Below are 25,242 nucleotides of genomic sequence, written 5' to 3' on the forward strand. Positions count from 1 at the left end.
CAACCTGGGAGCTGTAGTCCGAGGTCCGCTCACCTGCGGGAGCCGAGGGGACGTCGATATCAACTACATTTACATTTCCCAGGGTGCCCCGCCGCAGCCGTTAGTCGGGCTGGACCTCCGTTTGTCACTCCGCACGTTGCTAGGAGCTGTCTCAACGCCACTCCTGGAACAAGGCGCCGGGCCTCTTCCTCGCGCCCTTCCTGAGGTCTGGAGGACTGTTGGGGCCTGGACTCCAAGCCCGAACACCTAATTCCACCAGCACTCTTCTAAGGGCTGACTCGTAGCGGCGTGGAGGGCTTGGGAAACGCGTTATCGATATGACATATAATCACGCACTTCGCCCACGAACCAAAACTTAGGGAAGTGGCTGTGGCCTTCGTTCAATTATGAAAATCAAAGCTGCGAAGCCCTAAATGAAACCCAACACCATCGCCCAGTAAAGACACGTAACACTTTCTGTTACAGACTTTATTAAGGGGCTTTCAATTTTACAAAGGAAAAGGGGTTAGTGTTAGTGGTTTGGCTTACCCACAGGCCAAGCAGTGCTGGCGGGTCACCTCTGACCATGATCCACATGCTCTGGACCCATGCACCTCCTGGGTACTCCCATCCCAGACACCTCCAGCCAAGGATGGGTAACAATACATTCTAATGCACCTTGTCAGTTAGAAACCAAACTCAAACCACAACAGAAAGAAAAAAGGTAGCAAAGTAAATTATACACTCCAAAAGATACAAATCATTTCCTTGAATTCATAGCAAGTGGGGAAAAAAATGGTGTTTACCAAGTACTAGCCAGCAGTCTGAATATTATGTGGAAGATCATATACTTGTTACCTAATCTGTTAGAGTCCACATAATTGTGGCAAAACAACTTATTTCGGTTCATTATTCTTAAAATCACTCCCAATCTTCCATGATTTTTCCCAGATAATCAATGGCCCACTTAAATTTAAGGCAATATCAAAAACAAACCTTGGAATCTAGGAATTTGCAGGATTGCAATGGTCAACACTTGGTTAAGTCCAGTTTCCTTATGTATTTTTATGTTTAGTGTCACAGACCATAGTAAGTGAAAATTTTAATGTATAGATGAAAGCAAAACACCAATATTTTAAGATGAAAAGTCACTTTAGTCATTTGTTAAGTGTGCACTGGTCTTACCCTCCAAGAATGTAGTAGTAAATATTCAATTAGCTAAGATGATCTCTGCATTATTCTATGAAACTGATCAAAACCTTTATCTGAGTCAGGAAGGTGAACAAGACTCTTGGTCTCAGGTAGAATAATCAATTTCTGGCACTGTTCCTCTCTCCAGCTGCATTAGCAATTACTGCTTGTAGACAACCTATGACCCCAGGCATACCTTCTACATATATAAAGAAGATTAGCTGGTGTTACAGACTATTTGTAACTAATTCCTTCCTTACTATTAAGATCAGTGGAAATAGAAAAGGAGAGGAAGAACTTTGATTAGCAGTTATCTGAAGAATTTTCAGTCCCCAGAAAATTCCAGGATCATGAATTTGAAGTTATTTCTCCAACCAAAGCCCTGCACTGAAGAAAATCCAAGAACCAACATCCAACATGCTAAGTTAGGGACTATAAACTGCCTCCAGGTATATGTAAATTTGAAATCACAAGCAGTGAGCTCTCAGAAAGCATGTGAACATAGTTAATATCACCATTAAGACAATGTTCTGAAGATAAACTGATACTTAGCAGTGCTATGTTCTTTTGACAAGAACATGAAGGGTTCCCCAAGGCTTTAGAACCAACTGTGCTTTGAGGTTATTAATGTCCAGACACTGACACACACCTCAGCATGCATCTGGTAGAACATAAAGTAGAGTTCCAAATACCTGAGGAAGAATCGACCTTCACTCATTACAAATAACAAACATCTCTATTAAACTCAAATTTTCAATATTGGGTACTGTTTAGAGTACTTTTTAAAAAAAGGTTTATTTCAGTTCTCATCTACTAGAAAAACCTCATTAGTTCTACTCAGTATTTATCATTTTGGAGAAGACTACCCTGAAATTAACCTTTGTACTTTTTGTGAAAATGGTTCACCAAAGAACCCAATAGAACAAAACTTATCTGGCAAAGTCTGGCTTCTTAGGGAGAACAAACTGGACCTGCTGCTTCCTTAAACAAGTAGCCAGGAGATCGTGTACCCCCGGCAGGGACCTGCATACCCACGCCGCTACATACAGACCACTACTGCAGATTCTGAGTTGTCTGCCGAGAGAGAGTTACTATCTTTATTCTTTGATTACAGTGAATACAGTTCAAGACAAAACATTCCAATGTTAACAAAATTAGTTATCAAATATCAGTTTTAAAATAAAACTTAAGGTGCTGGACTGAAGGTGCCTCTGTAGTGCCTACAACCTGCTCAGACCTGCTAAGAGACACCTCCTGACCTTTGCACTCTGGATTAGGTGGGTGTCATTTCACACACCCTCAGATCCTGACTAGAGATGTTCATCTGTGAATAAGGAAGGAATTTAGTCACAAATTTTGAAACGATTCTATATTTAACAGGTCAATATTAAATAATTTATATTTACGTTACTTCCCAAAATCTGTACTGTCAGATATACCCTAATATTAACACGGAGTGCTTTTTTACTTCTGTCTTAACAATTATCCATTAGTTCTCCTGGTGACAGGATTAAGGCTTGTGTCCATAGAGAGTATCTCTGCTGGACCTCAGCCTCACACTACTGGTTCTACTGGGATAGATTTTATGTCAGGTCCCAAGGTAGGAATTACATTTCAAATGAATTATACTACATTCTTATTACTGATTCTAGAACAATTGTTTTCATGAGGCAGATGCTGCAGATATAGTTAAAGAAAAAAAATCAAGTGATGTGTTTTACATTGATTTTTTAAAGAGAAAAATTCATTAAGAGGTCCATGTTTGACCTTTAAATATAGAATGAGTATGCAAATTAGATTTCAGCTAAAGGACAATTTAGCAATTCAGATAAAGCTCCTAGAAGCATACTGAGAATAAAGCCAGATACATAGTAAGAAATAGATTATAGGAACTTCCATTTACCCATAGCCACAGTTTTGATTATACTTTTCTGATCCAAAAATCAGAACACATAGTTTGTCAAAGGATTTTTCTGCGCTGCTCTTCAGATGTCGAGGAGAACCTCAGTGACACTTTTATTTTTGTAGGGCTAGACATCCTAAACCTCCAAGCATTTTAAGGGCTTATGCCAAAATGACAGAATGTATGAAATCTATTCTTCCAGAAAAGCCAGCTGATAGGGTCACCAAAGTTACAGTAACCGTAATTGAGATCTGCCTACATTAACTCTCCTAACAAGGAACTGTGACTCTCCTTTCTTCAGCATCTCCTTCAGGAGAGGGAGGGAGGCGGAGAGATAAAACACCATTGACTGAGGCCCCACCAGGTACCAAAAATTATAGGTAGAGGTAACTTTGCTACCTATTCCTTCCCAAGGAGTTGGGGACAAAGTGACAGTTTAGGGACCCGTCAAATGGAGGATTAATTCTAGCTACATGGGACAATGATCCCGTAGGAGGCCTGTGCTGAACACCCTTCCCTTCCATGAAGAGTCAGATAGGACACTACATCAGCAAAGGAGGGCAAGCAGGCAGAAGGTGCGTCAGTGTGACCAGCACAACTCACTCACACTAAGTTTCCTGATTATCTTCTTTCCCACAATCCCTTTCTCCAGTCCTGCTTAGCCAGGGCCGATGGCAAGAGTGGTAGACATTGAGCAGGAAAACCTCGAGGGGTTCTACTCCACTTAAAAAATACCTTTGCTTAAAAACACATATATCCAGTGATTAGCAATTAAGATGTGAAAATAATTAACTACTTAGTAGTTAAATTCTACTAATTATCAAAAGTCATGGCCTACTGGGATCAGCAGCATTACAAATGAAGTCATACTGCATTTCTTAAAGCTTTTTCTGATGCTTAATAGGTCTCTTTCAGTGTTAACTGCACTTAAAACACATCTGTTTTTTCATTTAATCGTTGAAATCTGTCCTTTTTTCTTCATTTATAAAAAGAGGAAAGGAATCAATTTATCATTTGCACCAGAGCTCTCTGAATTTGATGAAGATTCCATGAAGATTTGTGTGATGGTAAAAGGGAAGTCAAGTACCGCTGCTTTCTAGAGCAGATTCAACTTGTCACCTAGACAGTTCAGAGCTTGGATTGCAGCGGCTTCAGGTGCTTATGGTAAGATTCATGGACCTGTAGGGAGGGGAGAGAGAAAGATCACTGACAAGGAGCTTGCACATGTAAAACAGCACACTTTTTTAAAATTGAGGTATCACTGACATACGATCTTATGAAAGGTTTCACATGAGCAATACTGTGGTTTCAACATTCACCCATATTATCAAGTCCCCCTCTCACTCCACTGTAGTCATTGTCCATTTATAGTAGTAAGATGCTACAGAGACACTTGTCTTCTCTGTGCTGTACTGTCTACCCCGTGACCTACCTATATTGTGTGTGCTAATTATAATGCCCTTTAATCCCCTTCTCCCTCCTTCCAAACCCACTCTGCCCAACCCCTTCCCTTTGGTAACTGCTAGTCCCTTCTTGGAGTCTGTGATTCTGCTGCTGTTTTGTTCCTTCAGTTTTGCTTTGTTGTTATGCTCCACAAATGAGTGAAATCATTTGGCACTTGTCTTTCTCTGCCTGGCTTATTCACTAAGCATAACACCCTCTAGCTCCATCCATGTTGTTGCAAATGGTACAATTTGTAAAACAGCACACTTTTAATTGAAAAACTTTCTGGACCTTACTTAGATCCTGATTCAAAGAAACTGAAGGAGAAAATAAGTATCGATAGAGCCAGTTGGGAAAATCTGGACATTGCTTGGGTTAGTTCATGATATTAAAGAATTAGTATTAATTTGTTTAGTTGTGAGAATGGTATTGTGGCTATGTTTTTAAAAAGAGTCCTTATCTTTTAGAGATATATATACTGAAACATCTATAGATCAAGTTACCTGCTATCTTGGATTTATTTCAAAATAATCTCCAGGGGGAGGAGGTAGGGGCTGGGGATTCAGATGAAACACCTGGCTCTGAGCAGACAGTTGCTAAAGACTGACAAAGGGGGCGTGGAGGGGCATTACAGCTTCCTAACTTCGTTCATGTTTGAAAATTTTCAATTATTAAATAGATAAGGAAATTAAAAACCTGCTTCCTGTGGGAATGACTCAGTTCCCTTCTGAACCTGCTGTTCAAATAAAGTGATCGCCAAAGGTGTCCACAGTAGCTTTCAAGCCTTCACAGATGGATCACTCTCAGAGGTCTCTCCTGTCTTAATATTTAAATAAATTTCAAAAGGGAAAAAGACATTGCTGTTTTTTCTTACCTCTGCTTTGTTCAGTGGGGATTTCTTGGCCCACTCAAACAAGTTTTCATATACATTTCCGTCATAGCGACCAAGCACAGAGCCAAGCGTCACATCCTGAAAATCAAACGCATCAACCAAAGCAACAGCGTCGGGGCGAACTGCCGTCAGTAACTCCTTTATTCGCTGGTTTACTTGGGTAATTTGAGACTCTGTCATGATGCTCCCCTGAAAGAAACAAGACAAACACACACACACACATATATATGCAGATATTTATACACACACACACACACACACACAACTATAAAGTAGGGCACAACTGTTTTTCTACACACACAGAAAAAAAGGACTTAAACTTAGAAACTGACCTGCAGGAAATCCCCTGCTTTCTGACTGATTCCATACAGAGAATACAAGAGACATAAATTCCTTAAGACAGCGTGGATGGGTTTATCTTGAATTTTGAGGAGTTTTTCTGAAAAGAGCTTAACTGTCACATAGTGGCAATGTGCCTAGATAAAAAGAAAACACCAGGGTGATGAGAACCTCTGAAAAATATTCAACACACAGTGACAGGGTTTCGGCGCTAAGAAAATGGGGGTGAGGGGGTGTGGGATGAAGGGAAGGACAGAGAAAGAGATAGAGAGGGAGGGAGGGGGAGAAGAGGACAGGGAGAAAGAGAACTGTTACTGACCTCACTTGCTCGAACAAGGTCAATGGAAGTTAGGTTCCACGCTACCTCCTTGCTCTTTCTGTGAATCATTTCAGTTTGGAGGTTTTTCGCAGCAATTTCTACTAATCTGTTAGGAAAAGAAAGTGCTTGGAGGAAATGATCGATAGCCCTCTTCCAAGGGCCCTGAGCTCTGAGGCTCTGGCAGCTGCCTAGGCCAGCTCCTCAGGGTGCACTCACCTGGCTGCGCGGAGCTTATATGCTTCTGTGAGGCTGTCAGGGCTGTTGATGTCCACCACAGTAGGCCAGACTGCTACCTGCTGTGGCTGGATGCGCTGACTGGGCAGGTCATTCAAGTAGGATACTGTGCCACACACCAACTTTCCTGAGTGCACCTGGTCATAACTTTTCATCAGGAACCTAAAAATCACCAGTACACATGCTTTCAGTAACTATGCTGCTTGTGAAACAGAAATAAACTCTTGAAATGACTTTAACCCCTGTGATAGGTGTTTCATGCTTCCTAGTCTGACCACAAGACAGAAACAGTGGGTCAGGATGGAAGGCAAACACGATGCAAAGAGAGAACAGGGGAATGGGAACCAATGCTAAGGACCTGAATGTTCTTATTAACAGAGAGAGGAACTGCAAATCACATGCTCACCTAGCCGTCTGTAGCATCATGACAGTGTTTTCTCCCTCAAAGGTACAGGTTGGGGTAAAATTGACGTAAATATTTGGAAGACCGCTGCAATGAGAATAGCCGTGCCCACCACAAGCCATCCGACATGCTTCAATAGCAGCATTAGTTGTCCAGGAGGTGAAAGCCTTCAGCCCAGCAGTGAGGGCATGGAGCTGAATGAAGGGCGAAAGCACAGGCCATCAGACTATCTGTGGTGCTGAAAGTCTGGATGCCAATGCAAAACGCTTATCCTCATCTAACAGTGTGAAGCACTTTCAACATCACGGGCCATGCACGTGATCTGAAGAAGCAGGGTCATCCCACTGAATTAATAATATTCCCACACCCATTTCTGAAGTGTTCTACTTGGCAAAAAGTCACCACTAATTTTGATTAAAATATGACCAACAGGATATAGTACTTCTGAAACTTAAAAACAGAGCCTACGCCTTCCTATCTGATTCACTTTTAATCCAAAAAAAAAAATTCTTTTATCTTTTGAGAACATACGGATTTTTTTCCCCAAGAAATTCCAATGTCTAGTTTCTCTGGACATCACCCAACAAGCAAACAAAATGCCCACAAGAGAATGGGACTGAGCACATACCTCTGGCAGTTCACTCAGGTCTCCTTGGCCAATGTCTTCATTAATCCGATGGTAGGTCTCCTTCATGTACGCACCTACAAACTGGAAGGCATAGGCAGTGGCCAAGAGTGGGAAGAGTTTATACTGCTGGGTTTGAAAATCCAAAATCTGTGGTTCTGGTTCACTGAAGTACATAGGGAAAAAAAAGTCGAGTTACAGAGTATGTGCTGCTAGGTTCCAGTCTAAACACTTTGACATATTAATTTATTTAGTCCTCATAAAGACCCTTTGACGTAGCTATTATTATCCCCTTTTCACAGAGGGGAATATGAGAGGTTAAGAACCTGCCCAAGGTCACACAGCTACTAAGTGGAAGACCCTTGATGTAAGTCTAGGCTGTGGCTACAGAAGACCATGCTCTCAACCACCTGTTCAGCTGCCTTAGGTAGGCAGAATTTTCCAGCTGTGAGGTTCTTCTCTTTCTTAGTCTTTACAGTATAACTAAGGAAGCTCTTAACTCATAGCAATCAAAGTTCACAGAAGGCAGGCATTGTTAGAGGTCTAACACAGGAGCTGAATGAACTGTATTTTGACCACGATTCCGGAGAAGACCCAAAGCACAGAGTTAAATATTTGAAGTCTAAGAAGGTCTATTCTTACCAATTTCTTTATTCCTTCTTGAAGAGTAAAATGGTTACCAAGAAGTCATGCCCTAGTGAAAGACAGCAGTAGGAATAAACTATGGCCATGAACACAACAGGAAATCAAGTTTACTGTCACTTTCATCCCACCTACTCTGTAGTTGTTAGTGGCAGTTAGACTTTTCATATTGCCTTCAGTGTTCTGAACATTTCATTTACAGGTTCAAGTAATATTATTGTTTTTCTTAGAAAGTTAAAAATAACAAGGTGTTTTTTTTCACTTTCCACCTAAGAAAAGGAGTCTAGGTTCTGAGTAGCAAGCCCAGCACACTGCCATCGTAGCTCATTCTGCACCGCCAGTGCATCTTCCCTCTACCACACGGGGACTTTGATGGTTGACTGGGGTCAAAGCCAGGTCTTCAGTACTGAGCCCATCTCAGTCGCCACCCTTACCCTGGCTTGATCTCAGACTGGTGCCTCACGGCGCTGTACCGGATGGCAATGGTGCACGCCTTCGACAGAGAGCGAGCGGCTTCACCCACAAGGAAGGACCTGACAAACACCATGGTCCCATAGGTCAGCTTGTTACTCAGGGGTTTCACGTATGTGCCATCCGGCTTCACCTGGAAAAGGAACAGGGGACTGATGCTTCTTTCTGTTAAACCCAAGTGGCAGGTTAGGCCAGTGATTCTCAAAGTGTGGTCCCCGGAACAGCAGCATTGGCATCACTTGATTGAAATACAAAATCTCAGTCCCTGCTCTGCCACCCGCTAAAGTTTGAGACCCACTGGTTTAGTAAACCAGAATATACTCTTCATACCTGCCTCCCTGCCTTTGAGTACACTGCCGTGAAAGAAGCGTCAAAAGTAAGAAAATGTTACTGCCTTGTGAAAGAGCAAGCCCTTCTCATCCCATGGTCATCAATAGTCACTGGAACCCCCGTGCTTGATACTTCTCCTATTTTCTGTCTAAATGTACCTGGGCATGCTTCATCAGCATGTTTTCTCTGGGAATACGGTAATTGTCCATCTTCAGGTAGCCATTATCCATCTCATCATAGCCAAATTTGGGGCCGATGTCTCCAACAGTGATACCTACCACAGATGAAAGGAAAGTCGCATGAAGTTTATGCTCTGCAACTCCTGGCTTTTCCCAGCTTCTCTAGTTGTGTGCTATACTTCCTGCAGAACAAAGCAATCAGTTTAATTTTTCACCTCAACATCAGATGAATAATTCTAACCTGGCAAAGGCTTATGGGTCCCAATTTCACGAATAGGCACAATAAAGGCATGTAATCCGTAGCATTTCCCCTTCGTGATGAGCTGGGCAAGGACTATCGCATGATTGGAAGTCTTTCCAACTGAAACATCAAAGAGAACCAGAGGGATAAGTAAGCAAACATTCTTACATTTTCAAAGGATAGAAACATGAGGGGAAAAAACACATGTTAAATACTCTATAGACTCTTTATCAATAGAGCATGCCCAGAGTATCTAATATGGCAGTACAACCTGCAGGTGTCAGAAAGAAATCCACTTAAGCTGATACCTAATAAAATTTATCAAATTTTGGCAAAGCAATCCTTCATTTAATTTTTTAAATACATAAAAAAGCTCAAAAATTTTTTACTGAGATATAATTAACATATAACATTGTGTAAATTTGAGTATGCTGATTTAATAGCACCCCTTCATTTTAAAAAACTTTTTTCTTTTATATTTATTTCATTTATATAAAGAAAATTTCAGGATAACCACAGGAATATTAAATTACTTTGCTTTTCTCCTTTAAGGCAGAGCTTTCCATAACAGCAGCCAGTAATTACATGTGGTTGTTTACATTTAAATTAAATTAAATTAAATGTAAGATACAGTTACCTACATTTCAAGGATTCAGTAATTAGGTGTGGCTAGTGGCTACTAAAATTAATAGCAAAGATAGAGAATATTCTTGTCATGCTGTCATTCTATATGATGCAGCTGTTCCAAAGAGATTTTTGGTTAGTATATCCAGAAATAAAATTCATCTTTTTTGCATGCCAGTTTTTTTCTTGTCAAAATGTAATGTCTGGTGAAGGGGGAAGCCTAGTAAACATAATGTTCCTCATGTAACTGTAGATTAATGATACCAAAAAAAAAAAAAAAATGTAATGTCACACACTGAAATATATAATGTGAAAAAACAAAATCCTCCAACCACTAATGCCATCTGAAATGCACATCCAAAGACAACAACTTGGAATGGAAGACATTATTAAATGCTTAATGTCAGAGCTATTTATAATAAAATCTGAGAACTCAAATGCTTGGCAATATGGAAATGACTAACCAGGTGATACCAAGTTACTTTAAATGATGACTATGGAAACTATGCTAACATGTGGCGATGTTTAGATGAAAAACTAAGAAAAGCAGAGGAAGAGAGCTGTTTGTTCTGTGATTTGTAAAATGTATAAATATCCATAATATGCACCATAAGAGACTGTGAAATAGCTTAGAATAATTTAAGGACTTTTTTCTGTATTTCAAAATGATATTGTCATATTAGTTCTCATTCTAAACACAATCTTATAATAATCTTCAAAACCTCCAGTGAATGATAAAAATCCACTTACGTCCACCGGGCCACCACTTGATGGAGGTCACAGTAGGACTGTTGAGAACGAACTCCTGAGTTTCAGGGTCATAAGTGGCTGTGGTTTCCAAGCCTCGAAGGTGAGTTCCTAAGGAAATAAATTACATTCACTTCACAAAGACTTTGGGAAAAAATAGGTACAGGGTAAAATCTCTTGCCCAGTCCTTTAAGCTCTAAAGTCTTGGAGAAAAACAAAATCTAAGAACAACAAAATATTTGTAAATGAGCTACAAATGGTTGATAACCAAGATAAATAATTTCCTATGCTGAAAGCAGACAATTCCTGCTAAGTTAAAAATATAAATGTCAAGCATGCTCTGTTTCTATAGTTGATTTAATGTACTTTTACAAGTAGGCCTGTAACATTTATTTAGATCAACCAAAATAAAATGTCAAGGCAGCTTAGAATCCTACTTTCATGAGATCACAGGTATGAACTTAACAGGGTTAAATTTAAACCCATCTCTAAGTTGTGAGCATACCAATTTCAACTCACTATTGTGTTCACCACACCTCAACCTGCTGGACTTTTGCATTACTGCAAAGAAGACGACAATGTGTCAGAAAAGAGACTCTAGCTAAAGTTCTTATAAATTGAGAATTTATTTTAGAATGACAGAATGGAAAACAAGAGCTTAACAAGGTATAGCCATGATGGGGGAAAAGATGTGGAGCAGTGACTTTTTTAGATTTCTAAAGATCCAATAAGGTCTGCATTAAACCTGCAGATTTCCAATGCCAGACCTTAACTTAGTCTTGGCTGTTCATTATTGTGACTAGGAAGAACTCCCTGTTTCATGGTTACTGGAGATGGACAGGGTAATCGTGTTTTAAATCCTAATGCAAATGTGCCAAAATTCTCTGAAACGAGGTACAGAAAAATATTCTAAGTGATACACTTTCTAATAACACTATCCTTAAGCAAATGCTGAGAACCTTTTGCAAACCAAGCTGCTTTGATAATGCTAGACATCATTAAACACTTAAACTCTTAAATATTTAGAAACATCTAAGTGGAGTAACAGAAATGGCTACTTTATGTGTGATCCACAACCTTCCCCTGAGAGGGAATCAAGGAACCAGACACTTAAGACTCATCTCACCAAAGCAGTTTTTGTAGAAAAACAGGTAACATATTAAACAAAACAGATGACAATTTGTTTTCAAACGCACAATCGAACCAAATGGTATTATTCCACTTTGGGTCTTGTGAAAATCCTGTAAAATATTACTTAGCCAAACTAGCTATTCAATGAAGATGAAATTGTACAGGAACATGGAGCAAGTGGCAAGTATATTCTAGACTAGTTCTAAAATCTCTGTGTAGAAAAAGAGAAGCCAGGAGCAAATGACGAGCAAACGCGGAAACCCATTCAGACGAGGAGATAACCCGGGACAGCTACTGCCTTCAGCCCCATCCAGTTCATGAAAAGCGGTAGGTGGGAGATGGAAATAAAAAAGATGGTAGATACAATAGAGTTTGAAACCAACTGCCCAAAAGTATGGTTTATCTTATTTTTTTCTAAACTTTGGGCAAGCCACCTCCAGAAATGTACTGAATTCACTCAATCAAGGTACAAATAACTTAACGGTATAAAATGCTGCACATTTTGGTTATGTAAGCCACCCATTTCCCTTCAGCAAGTCAAAGAACACACATACTATTCATTTGTATTTCTTCTGGAATTTGTGCAAGTTCATTAAGGTAGTAGTAGTAGTAAATAAGGCATCATTAAGTTGTAAAGGTAATCAGTAATAAAGGAAAGCAGATGGATAGTTTCTATATCACACAAATTTATACAGTGAACTTGAAAAACCACTTAGTAAATAAATCCTGACTTGTAATTTTGACCTTTGAAAGAGAACCATGAAAAATTCATCAGCATGTCTCTGTGTTAATACAGCCTTTAATTTCCACTGACCAAAGCAATGTCTATGCCAAGACTTACATACGTGAAAAGCCTGGCCTCTGCAGAAAGAGCGGACTTAAACAGATCACAGCCGGCAGAGATGCCAATGCTAACCCCTGGTGGGCTCTCCTGACATGCTAAGCTCACAGAGCCCCACCCAACCCAGAAGGTAGACTGAATGCACCATACCATGACCCATCTCTGTCTGGGCATAAGTGCCAATGATCTCCAAGTTCCAGGCGGGCATGAAGAAGCGCTCCTGCTGTTCCGCGGTTGCCTGGTGAAGTAAGGTGGGCAAGAACATGCCCAAATGAAGATCCAGAGGTTCAGGGCGCCCTCGGTGCACAAAGCTTCGAAGAAATACCAACGATGGGAATTTGAGAGAAGGGTCATCAGGTGTGAAAAAATCAGCAATTTGAACAGACAGAGCAAGGGAAGGAGACAAAAAAACCTCAGTTAAGTGTGAATTAGTCGGGTGGATTTTATCATGAATGGGAGCACTGTCCCTTTCTGTATTACTTTAATAAACTCTCAAATTCCAATTTTGTTAAACTGGCAAGTATTTGCTTATGCTACTCATTTATAAAACAATTAATCTCAACAGGGATTGGCTAGCGATTCCAAAGCCCATGAGGCACAAAACTATGTGAGCAAGGCAAAGGATTCCAGCCTTGAATTAAACCAAAGGAAATTAAAAAAATTTGAAGAGGCTGTATGGAACAGAGAATTTAAGCTGTACAATGATTTTATTCTGATGAGGTGACCAGAGAACTTAGTTCTCTCAGAGTGACAATATGATCCTTCAGACAAAAGCTCTTCCTAGGTGCAATTTCAATAATGATTCCAGGCAGGAATCTTCCCTGTTTGTCCATAAAACATCCAGCATAGATCCACATTCTTTACCTAACTCTGGTTATTTCATTCAGATTCATCACAAATATTCATCCATGCTGTATTAAAACAATTTAAGATGAAATTGACAAGTGTTCTCCACCTCAGAAATAAAAAAGACATGCAATTTCTAGTGAAGACCTTTACTTACAAATAACAGACTCATGCATAACTCTCCATTATAATTATATGGGAATTACCACTAATAATAATAAACATCTTAGTTTTAGTAATTTTATACCCATTTTCTAAAGTCATTGTTTGCCATTTAAAATTTGCAGGTACCTAAGACTTCTGTGTCAATTAATTTCTAATAGGAAATTGCTCTATATGCCTTTGTATTTTTCCATGTCACTGTCATGCAAATTTAACTCCAGCTCTAAATTAATCAACTCTATACCGATCTTACTATTCTAATTATCTTGGAACTAGGCCTTTAAACAACAGGTTTTAGAATCTTAGTTTGTTCCTTATGAGGTAAGGAGGAAAATAACCAGGGCACACTACTCAGGCAGGAGGCTGATCAATCATGTCTTCCAATCAATCAAGTGGCTGTGCTTTCAGCTACAGAAAAATCACAATGTGACTGATTTCCTCATTTTACAAATTAAGGCCAAGATGAGTTGAAGTGCTTTCAGATCAAAAAGACAGTGGTGCTTCAGAAGATTGGAGACTGACGAGAATTAGGCTTGAGATGGATTAATGATTGTACATTGAGCGTTGACCCCCCTATACTGAATTTTATTGTTGTTAACAACCATTTGATCAATAAATATGAGAGATGCCCTCTCAAAAAAAAAAAAAAAATCAAACAAATAATCATACCTGACTTGATTGTTTATAGTTGATGATGCGTGATCAAAACTGAAAGTTTCTGTGATATGATTGCCCTTGCACTGTTCACCATGTAAGAACTTATTCACTATGTAAGAACTTGTTCACCATGTAAGAGCTTGTTCGTTATGCTTCAGAAGATTGGAGACTGTTGAGAATTAGGCTTGCGGTTGATTAATGATTGTGCGTTGAGTCCCCTATACAGAATGTTGTTGTTGTTAACAACCATTTGACCAATAAATATGAGAGATGCCCTCTCAAAAAAAAAAAAAAGACAGTGGTGAAAAGACAAGAATCTCATCACTTAATCACATCTTCTAGTTGGTGAAATTATCATACACATGCAACCGGGTCTGAAGTCATCGACGAGGACAATAGAAAGACCTGCCAAAGCCAGAGCAGCTATCCTTGGAAACTGCAAAGCAGAAATTCTCTAAGATGTTACCAGTGGTGGCAACTGGGTAAAAGGCCCAGGGGACCTATCTATGCTATTTTGCAATTACTTGAATCTATATTAATTTCAAAACAAAAAAATTAAAAATATGGAAATCCTCAGAAAAATACATTCATGGGATGACAGTGTCTTTCACTCACAAACAGGAATGCCAACTCTCTCCAGTTTTTAAAAAGAATGGTGTTGAGGAAAAAATATAAATGTACACCTAGGATCCAAAAAGAGAAAACCCTCTGAATTAGGACTGAAAACTGTGGCCTGGGACCAGCCATTTTGCTGAAAGGCTGTTTTGCATTTCCAGACGTTATGACCCCAAAGTTTATGATGTTATGATTGCCAGAGCAGTTCTTAGAGAGGGAAAGGCCCTTCTGACGTGTCCTATCAGACACATGGGAGGGCTTGTATCAGTGTGGTGCATTATGGAATAATAACAAATCCCAAGGGTCACCACAATACACACTTAGTGGGGAACCACTATGAGAAACTGTTTAGAAACTGAAGGATGTTTTCAGGAGAAAAACGTCTCTTGTGACTACAACAAGGATTATTCCAGAAGTAGAAGAAATTTAGAAATGTTCAAAGGATAAAGTGACCTATTTTTTTCCTTAAATGTATTTGTTATAAGAAGGTATACATAAAGATTATGTTTTTTTAAATAAGTTATTTTAAAATTACAAAGCACCAATATTTTAGTGAAGTGCTAGAGTCCATTTTTTTTAAACTGTAACTCCTACATGATACAGGGCTGGAAAAGCTGGCAGCCAACGCTGAGGACAAATGATTAGACTAATATTATACAAGAAAGGAAGAGACCAAAGTAGGTGACAGCGTGACTACAATCCCATGAAATCAACAACAAAACAGCATCAATAATAAATGGAATTAGAAAAGCTATAGGCTATAAGGGGGAAAAAAAATCACCGCATTCTCTATGAGAACCGTTCAAGCAGAAACCCCAGCAAAGAGAAAGGAGATTTACAAAGGAACAAAAATACTTAAAAGTTGCTAAGTAGTTTAGCTCAGGATATTAAAAGATTTAATTAGGAAAAATACAAATACTTATTAGGATGAACAAAAGAAGGTATGAACAACAGGAAAAAAGTTTCTAATTCAAATAAAAACCTCAATGAAATTAGATTGGCTATTATCAAAGAGACAAGAGATAAGATATGCTGGTACAGGATGTGAAGGAAAGGGAACCCTTGTCCACTATTGGTGGGAATGTAAATTGGTGCCACCACTGTGGAAAACAGTATGGAGGTTCCTCAAGAAATAAGAAGTGAAACTACAGTATGACCTAGCAATTCCAAATATTTATTGGAAGAAATCCAAATTCTGGGTATTTATCCAAAGAAAATGAAAATACTAACTTGAAAATAAATCTGTATGCCCATATTCACTGCAGGATTATTTACAACAGCCAAGACATGGAAAGAACTTAACGTCCTTTGACAGATGAATGGGTAAATAAATTGTGGTACCCACCCACACACACACATGCACAATGGGATATTATTCAGCTATACAAAAGAATAAAATCTTGCCATTTGTGACCACATGGATGGACCTTAAGGGCATTATGCTAAGTGAACAAATCAGACAGAGAAAGGCAAACATATTACCTCACCTATATTTGCAATCTGAAAACAAAAAAACAAAACAAAACAAAACAAAAACCAAAAACTGAGCTCACAGATACAGAGAACAGATTGGTGGTTGCCAGAGAGGCAGGGATATAAGATGGGTAAGATTGGTGAAGGCAGTCAAAAGACAGAAACTCAGTTATATATTATGTCATGGGGCTGTAATGTACAGCTTGGTGACTATCATTAATAATAGTGTATTTATGGTTGAAAGTTGCTAAGAGAGTTCTCATCACAAAGAAAATTCTCATCACAGGACAAAAAATTCTGTAATTATGAATGGTGACAGATACTAACCATACATTGTGGTAATCTTTTTGCAATATGTACAAATGTGAAGTCATTATGTGTGCACCTGAAACTAAGATAATGTTATCTATCAGTTAAAACTTAATAGAATTAAATAAAGAAACCAAGAAAAAAAAAGTTGCTAATTCCGGGCTGAGAGGACTAAATAGAGATAATACATCCCCAGAAAATATAAGGATTTAAGATGGATTTTTAATACCTATAGACTATATTTCAGAACTTGACAAAATGAGATCAGAATTCATCCAGACCACTAAGTATGCAAGACTACCAAATACATATATCCTGAAATATAACTGTAGTATGCTAATCTTATCAGACTGTAAAATATCTTCCAAAGCAAAAATGACCCCAAAGTTTATGATGATAGGATAAAAAGAAACAAATCAATGTAATATACAATGAAGGTTCCAGAAATAGATTGAAACTATTACAAAACTCTAAGACAACCAGGAAGAACACAATGGGAAAAGCGCTACTAGCTAATAAACCTAAAAACAGTATGGGATTCATTTCCAGTCAAGTCAAAGTATTAAACATAAATCCAACAAACAAAAAAACCTGGAAGAAAATAGAAGATAATTATCCAGGATATGGGAAAAAGAAAATTTATATCTACTCAGAGAAGGATACATTGAATACATAAGGCTGAAATATTCAACAAAACAGAAGACAATAGAAACAATATTAGGAGGGTACAATATAATCATATGAAGTCAGTATGTAGACTCTATTCAATCAACAGTCAAAGAAGAAAAATCCAGTTTATACATAGGAAATACAGACAGCAAGCCAAAATGCATAACAACACGTAGGCTCATGAGTATTGGTAATTTAAATCGGAAAATTAAAACTTTATTATATGTAACTCCTATATAAAAGTAGAAAAAAATTAACATGTTGATGGGGCTACGGACACACAAACACTAAAAAAATTGCTAAATATATTATTGTAAATTGGTTTGTTTCAAGGAAAGTCTTTAGGTATGCAACAAAACCTACAGAATGCTGACTCCCTTCAATGCAGTAATTCGAGAAGAGATATTTCAATGGTCTAACCCCAAAGGACATGGTTTTGTGAAGAAGTTGATATTGCTATTAATAATAATGGCAAAATAAGAATAGCCCACATACCCAGGGAGCAATCTCACAAGGAGTCCAAACTCACTTGGGAAAAAGAGGGCAGGAGACTGTCAGGAAGACAGAGCAGTGCCGATGTAGGGGGCGGGAGGACTAGTAACTTACAAAATCAAGCTTGCTCTCTATTTTTAAAGTTTCAAAGGAAGAACCATCCTTTACTTCGTATCTAGTAACAGTGATGGGAATTTGCAAAGATACTGCACCATCTTCAAGGATGACAACTATGTTTTATAGAAACTCTACCTTCCTAAATAGCAGTAGTAGTGATACTGAAACGAGTAATTCTAATAATAGAAAAAAGGCAAGAAGAGTCCTTATGAAGTGGCCAGAACTTGAAATGGCTGAGTATCTGTTCAGACTACACAGACTCCCCACTCTGTGAGCTGCATGTGTATGTCAGGATGATTAATGCTGCACTACGTTCCCCGAACAGTCCCTTCATCACCAGAAGCCCAGGGAGAGGGGATCCTTGGCCCAGGCCTCTGCCTTTGACTAAGGCTCACACACGCACAGACTAAACGTTCTATGCAGACAGGTGTGTATTTAGAGGAGGGAAGACATATTCTACAGGGAAGAAGAAAGAGGTGACTGAGACTTTCTGCAGGTGACTCAATTTTAAGATTCTTGAGGATCCTGAAATAAGCCTGAGCAATCCCATCTCTCTTCACTGCTCAGTGGCTGCCTTGAGGTGACAGAACCCCAACTCCAAGTTACAGCCAATTCTGGGAGAACACTTTGGACACTCATTGTTGACCAACCAATGTTCCAAAGTCTCAGAATTTCAAGAGTCAAACGTTCATCCTGTATAAGCTGCCCTACTGCCAGTCTCTCTGGTGTTGATTTGAATAACTTTTTCTGCACTCTATACGAGGTTAGACTGTTGAATGATGCAAAGCAACCAACCAAGTGATGGGCTCTCCTGGAAAAGAACAGCAGCCAACAAAGCACAACAAACACGGTATAAATGGACAGAGCGCCAGCAAAAACAGGACCAACTCTTACAACTCTAAACCATAGAGATTAAGACAAAGTTGGTTCAAATACAAGAAAATACCTGAAAAATACAAGCAATAAGGGGAAGAAAACTCTAACAAATGCAAACTCACCGAGAGCAACATAGGACCTTAGTCCAATTTCTGGGCTCCTCAAATGCCATGCCCTTGGTTCTTCCTCTATTTCAAAATTGTGGGCAAATATCTATTTGCGGCGTACTTTATCAACAGACGCAAAAGGATTGGACCAACCACAGATCTATGTATCAGCTCATTTAGCCTCAGAATAATTTACTTTTTAGGCCTGTGAATAGCATGACTATTAAGTTAAATAAATTCCACAATGATGAATTCTTGAAACAAAAAAAGGGTTCTGTACCACAAAGCTATTTCAAGATTCCAAAACACAAATACACCGGCCCCCCATACACACACATTCTCTCTCTTTACCAGGCTTTGGCCATCCCGAAGCTAAAGCCTCGGATGTTCGGCAGGTTCTCACCACGTCACAGCCAGAATCAGCAGTTCTTACAAGGATTATGATGAAGACAATTTCCTCAAACCACAAGGCAAACATAAAAATAAAGCTTCCTCAACCTAAATGTCCATCAGTAGATGAATGGATAAAGAAGAGGTGGTACATATATATACACAATGGAATATTACTCAGCCATAAGAAAAAAACAGATCCTACCATTTGCAACAACATGGATGGATCTGGAGGGTATTATGCTCAGTGAAATAAGCCAGGCGGAGAAAGACAAGTACCAAATGATTTCACTCATGTGGAGTATAAGAACAAAGGAAAACTGAAGGAACAAAACAGCAGCAGAAACACAGAACCCAAGAATGGACTAATAGATACCAAAGGGAAAGGGACTGGGGAGGATGGGTGGGAAGGGAGGGATAAGGATGGGGGAAAAAAAAGGGGGGCATTACGATTAGCATGTATAGTGTGTGTGGGGGCACGGGGAGGGCTGCGCAACACAGAGAAGACAAGTAGTGATTTTACAGCATCTTACTACGCTGCTGGACAATGACTGTGAAGGGGGGAACTTGGTGAAGGTGGGAGCCTAGTAAACATCGTGTTCTTTATGTAATTGTAGATTAATGATACAAAAAAATAAAAAAAACATATAAAAAAAAATGAAGCTTCCTGATTATTTGCTTCCCATCCTCTTTCCCTTTATTTTCCTTGTTTACACAGTGGAAGCATTATGATAATTAGGAATGAGAATGGGCAGTTCAAATTCAAGACACACAAGCCTGCCCATAGCCTTGTACATGGAAACAACCATCAAGACCAAACACAAAACTTTGTGAAAGTAGCCAGGCATTTATGAACAATTTAATCAAGAATTACTGGCAATATGAAGTTCATGGACACATATAAAAAAAGGTTTAAGAAGATTGCTGGAGCTAAAAGAAGAGAATCATGTATGTTTTCCTAAAGTGCCTTATAACCCTGCTGATGGGCAACGAAGGAGTCTGGCAAGTGCTCTAACCCTCTAACCCCATTAAAATCCATAGCTTTAGCTCTGTTAAAGCCGACAGGCATTTTCTACATGTTGCTGAGGCATTAACACTCAAGAATTTTCAACAAAGTCTTTAGCAATTAGATACCAACACAATTTTGGCACATTTTCAACCCCATCTTTCCAAACTGCTCAACACCAGTCAAAATGGGATAAATGTAGCAACAGCAAAAAAGCTTTAAGAAATAATAATGAAGGATATTTCAAGCCAGAGTCCAGGATCAATTTGCAGAGAAGTGACCTATGAGAGTGAGAGGCTGAAATTTTAAGATTTAACAAATTAAAAACAAAATCTCCAAAAGTATAGTAGCAGAAAAAAAAAACCAGGAGTCGTTTGTTAATTTAAGTCCTCAGGTGGGTTACCCATTGACCCTCAAACATGGACTAACCGTGACCCATTTCCGTCTGGGCGTAGGTGCCAATTATCTGGAGTTCTGTGGATGAATGCAGCCATTTTTCTTGCTGAGCAGTGGTGCCCTGATTCAGCAAGGTAGGAATAAACATGGAGTAATTGAGGCCCACAGGTTCCACAAAACTGACCAAATGCACTCTATGGGAAAGAAAAGAGAAGTGTCTCAGCCGTACTCTGAAAGTCGCGTTCTACCACCCATGTATGCTGGACAGACATGGCCAGCAGGACGAAGGCTAGGAGAATTTAACCCCCTCTCTTAGGAAATTAAATATAAAATCTACCATTTTGCTACTTAGAAGGCCAAGAGCAGAATCCAGTGCTCTTTTTCCCATGGTCATTTCAGGGCCAGAATTGCCACACTTCAATGGTATACTTAGTCCACGAAACAAATTCTACCCATGTTTTAGCCTAAACACTCACTCCTTTTGTTTTTGGTTTTAATGGTATTTTTTGTTGGTCTGATTGCTTGGTTTTTTTGAAGTGTATGTATGTGTGTTTGTTTTTGCTTTATTTTCAGGTTTTAATTGTTCTGAAAATCAAAAGGAATCCCATAGAACACTTATTTGTACAGCTGTTAACAAATGCTTATTGAGAAGAATAATTTAAACTTTCCCTAGGTAACTGAAGCCAACATCCAGGATAGTAAATACACACTCCAGGGCCAAAACACAAACCCCTAAAGATCTTCAGTGTTTATAGAAGGGTAAGTAAATACATGAGCATGTTAAAAATTTACTGCCAAAGCTTTTCAAAATTATTCCAAATAAACGAAACTCTAATTATAATAAAATTCAGTCTTCAACTGTTTTCTCATAAAACAGAATATGTGAAATAGTCAAAATACGAAATTACATATTGCGAGTCAGCATTGGCCACACTGTTAAGAGATTTTATAGGGATCTTACTCTATCCTATCTACCTATCTCTCTAAAGAGCTTAAAATATAAAATATGTATCATTGAAGTGATCTTCATGACTTCTCAAAGGACAAAGGGAAGTAGAGTCACCACCAGTTTATCCTGGTCAGTACAACATGCATAGCATGAGTTAAAGGGGAGTAAGCTGCCATTCACTTTTCGAGAGGCCCTGAAACCAATCCACCCCCTTGAGGGCAGAGATCACCTTTCAGGGTTGCTAAAGGCAGACTCAAACATCCAAGAATGCCTGAAGTAGCCACCACCAAAAATGCTTTTTAACCTGGAGGTTTTAAGATTTTTATGCCAATATCAAGTGGCAATTTAAACTGAATGGAGGGAAAGAAGGAAAAGGGGAATGAACAGAATAGGTGACCTAGTTTCCAAGTAATTCAGATTGGCAATTTATTGCTGCTGTAGAGCCGTAGTAACACACAAAACTTTACAAAACACAGCTCACCTCACAGAAGTGGGAACCAAAAATCTGATCAGATAAATGTAGGAATCATTCTCTCAAATGCAAGAACACCACAGTACTCTCTAACAATCTTTTTGACTAAAGAGGAAATGAACCTACAAGAATTCCTGAGAAATAAAACCAGTAATTCAAGTGCTAAAAATAGTGGCAATATAAGAGTCTCCTATCCCCGTGAGAGAACTGAGGAGGAAATGATGTTAACACAAAATAATTTAGTGTAGGAAACTGAGAAGAGAAAAAATGTGACACAGATTTCATGTCAAATATTTATGTTCTCAATAAACTGAGATTTTCTTCAAGGCCACTTGAAATTCAACTCAAGAACAAAATCTGTGTGCTTGTTTTTATTATGTTTAATCCTTCTGAAGATGCTTTTCAAGGAGTCAGCTTTAAAACTCAAAAAAAGATAACAGAAACCATGGCTGATCCTCATAATAATTTTAAATTACTCTTAAGAACATTTTACAGTCTTCTTTATACTACACAGGACAGTTAAAAGACAAAATTACAGGAATGGAGACTAGGAAAACAACTTTTATATCCCCCAAACAGCAAGGTCTTATTTTCTTAAGGACTGGAGAGAACAGTTCTGTTGTTCACATTCAAAGTGTTTTACTCATTGTTCAGTCAACCTCAAAATAGTCTCATGTATGGTTTTATTTTGTGATAGGAGAAATGGATATAAAAGAGGCCAGTAAGTGCTCAAAATCCCCAAAGTTACTGTTTTTCATCAATTCTAGCATCTGCACCCTCCCTAATTTAAGCATTTAAGAAATCAGATGCATCTCACAATTAATGGTATGTCATAGTTAACTAGCAGCATTTTTTCTTTCTTAGTGGAATATAAACATGGGTGTGAGTAACAATCGATGGCAGGCTTAGACTCGGTGGCAGTTAGTAACTGCCACGTAATTTTCAATCTCCTTCTCCACTGTCATATTCTAGGGCTGTTGGAAGGATGTCAAAAGGTGTGTTGGAGTTTGTACTTTATATTCCCCAAACAGCAAGGTCTGTATCATAAAAATGTACACAAAGCAATTGACTGGTGGCCGCTGACCTGATCTTTAACCTACATAAAGGAATTTGCTGTTTCATCTTGACTTCACTTGAGTCTGGTTAGGCACTATAAACCACTAGATTACAAAATCTTTGAACCGACTCTAAAACACACTGCACCAAGCATCTAAAAGCAAAACAAACCTCTTCTTTTGTGTCTTTTTAAGGAAAAATAAAATCTTACTCAATTTTTTAAGTTTACAAACCGAAATTAAGCTAATCCAGAGACAATCTAGGCACTACTCCACCTCAATATGCATATGAGTTACAAACTTTAAAAAAGAGCATTTGGAAGTTAATAAGAACTCTGATTTGGATTACCAAAAATAAATAGTATTTTTATAACTAAAATGGAAAGGAGCTGTGAGGGCATTCCTTAAGGGCCATAGCATCTCCACAATAACCAGGTCAGATTGAAGATAATGTGGTTATCTTCAAAATGTACTAGGGGCACTAGTTTAAGGAATAACTATCACTACATAAAGGAAGAACTTGTAACAAATCTCATTTTTCCTGGCTCTTGAATAGATGCCATTCATCTTATTTCATCTTTATTGATGAAAATGCGAAATTCTCTTAAAATGTAGAAACCTGAAAAAGGAAATGCCCAGGAATACACGAGAAGTGTTAAGAGATGCTACAGGCCAAAAGAATCTTACAAGATCAGGTAATTATAGTTTGTTTAAAGGCACAAAAATAAAAGTGCTTATTTGACTTCTAATTAAAAAACAAACAATAAAAAAAGGGGGTTTGGAAAAAGGATATAACCTCTTTTCAACACTAGGACCACAAGGTATGATTTTATGAGGTGTCGTGTGCACAACCCATTTAGGAACTGCCACCAAATTCGACAATGCTGGGTTCTCAGAATACTGTATATATTCATCTGAGGTTTGAACCAGTGTTCTTCATCCCAAATTTTCCATCATTTTAAACTCAAGATCTACACTATCATATGAAAATACAGTTATTGCTCCAAATGTTTGGTCTTGCATCCGAAAAAAAATCCTTCCGAATTCAGCTTCTAGATTTAGCAGGCCTCCTCCATACAAAAGGAAAGTCATTTGCATTCAAATCACTCAAAACTGAGATGCCAGCGCCGAAGGGATTTCGAGAATGAAAACCGTGGTATCTCCATTTATTATCAACATTCTACAAATGTCATCCCTTTAAATAAGCTTAAATACACACACAAAAAATTATTTTCCACACATGCAACTTTTAAAGGGGCGTGAAATACGCAGTTTGAGTCTTCAAACACCAAGCACGATGAAAAAGGAAACAAACCACAGACCGCGAGTTTATAAAGTTCGTGCTTAGGCACGTCATCTATGTTGAGGAATACCTACTTTTTAAACCACATGATTTCATCAGGGTCTGCGATGCCATACTCCCTCATCTTCTTCACCATGTTGGCACTCTTCCTAACAGCTACCTCGTAACGCTGGCTCCGAGTGAGGAAGTTCAAGTTCTCATGCTCGAAGTCTGGGTCTTTCAGAATCAGGTTCTCTGGAAATGAGTTAAAGGGCATCGAGACGAAGACAGAAATTCAGGGCTCCGTGGCACCGCCCTGAGTCCCAACTGGTTTCAGAGTCGCAGGCACAGGCCCCCTCTCGGCAAGGGAGATACCCCCACCCCCGCCAGCACGGGCCGCCCCTTGGAAATGAGGGTCCCGGCTCCCCGAAAGCTGGGCCGGAGATTGCGACCTAAGCCCCACGGCGCCCCCCGACTCTTCAAAGAGGAAGCCTCGAGCCGTGTTCGGGAAAGCAGAGAAGCCCGGCGCGCCGCCCTCACCGATCTCTCGGCGGCGCCGGGTGTTTTCGGGGCTGCCGTCCAGGACGTGCGTGAGCAGCTCCGGGGTGAAGCTGGCGGCGGCCCGCTCCCTGCGAAGGTCCTGGTTCATGACAGCCATCGCAGCAGCACAGGGTGAACAAGAAGAGGTGACGGCGACGACAGGCGACCGCAGCTCCAGCGCGGGCCCGACCCTAAGAGCTGCCCCAGGACTGAGCGAGTCCCCGCCCCCGCTTGCGCCGGCCCGCCCCGGCCCGCCCCTTCTCCTTCACCGCGGCCCCTCCACGCTCGACCTGCA

At 39.4% G+C, this 25,242-nt stretch overlaps 1 protein-coding gene across 3 annotated transcripts; it reads right to left on the reverse strand.

Annotated features, from left to right (window-relative positions):
• Positions 1 to 453: 453 nt before the first annotated feature.
• On the reverse strand, positions 454 to 25,230 carry ACOX1 (acyl-CoA oxidase 1). Of its 3 annotated transcripts, none has more exons than XM_017674554.3 (14): positions 24,948 to 25,230; positions 24,503 to 24,662; positions 12,685 to 12,845; positions 10,566 to 10,673; positions 9,192 to 9,311; positions 8,930 to 9,045; positions 8,405 to 8,574; positions 7,332 to 7,494; positions 6,707 to 6,897; positions 6,283 to 6,462; positions 6,067 to 6,172; positions 5,741 to 5,884; positions 5,391 to 5,597; positions 454 to 4,252 (listed from the first exon to the last, which is right to left on the reverse strand). In XM_017674554.3, exons 1-14 carry the CDS (start codon positions 25,063 to 25,065, stop codon positions 4,202 to 4,204), a joined length of 1,995 nt encoding a protein of 664 aa, XP_017530043.1. In that variant the 5' UTR covers positions 25,066 to 25,230; the 3' UTR covers positions 454 to 4,201. The 3 variants fall into 3 exon arrangements, with proteins under 3 accessions (XP_017530043.1, XP_073092058.1, XP_073092059.1); XM_073235957.1 differs by lacking the exon at positions 12,685 to 12,845 and adding an exon at positions 20,683 to 20,843; XM_073235958.1 differs by lacking the exon at positions 24,948 to 25,230 and adding an exon at positions 20,683 to 20,843 and having other exon boundaries at positions 24,503 to 24,642.
• Positions 25,231 to 25,242: the final 12 nt, after the last annotated feature.

Source organism: Manis javanica, chromosome 4 (genome assembly GCF_040802235.1).
Source record: "Manis javanica isolate MJ-LG chromosome 4, MJ_LKY, whole genome shotgun sequence".
In the NCBI taxonomy this organism is placed as follows: Eukaryota; Metazoa; Chordata; class Mammalia; order Pholidota; family Manidae; genus Manis; species Manis javanica.

What these genes read in the sequence shown, in the direction of transcription:
- ACOX1 (XM_017674554.3), bottom strand. Translation starts at nt 25,065, where the DNA reads ATGGCTGTCATGAACCAGGACCTTCGCAGGGAGCGGGCCGCCGCCAGC. An exon ending in TGCTGATGAAGCATGCCCAG is followed by an intron (nt 8,575 to 8,929) that starts GTACATTTAGAC and finishes TTCCTTTTCCAG; the next exon opens with GTGAAGCCGGATGGCACATA. An exon ending in ACCTGAGTGAACTGCCAGAG is followed by an intron (nt 6,898 to 7,331) that starts GTATGTGCTCAG and finishes CCCTTCATTCAG; the next exon opens with CTCCATGCCCTCACTGCTGG.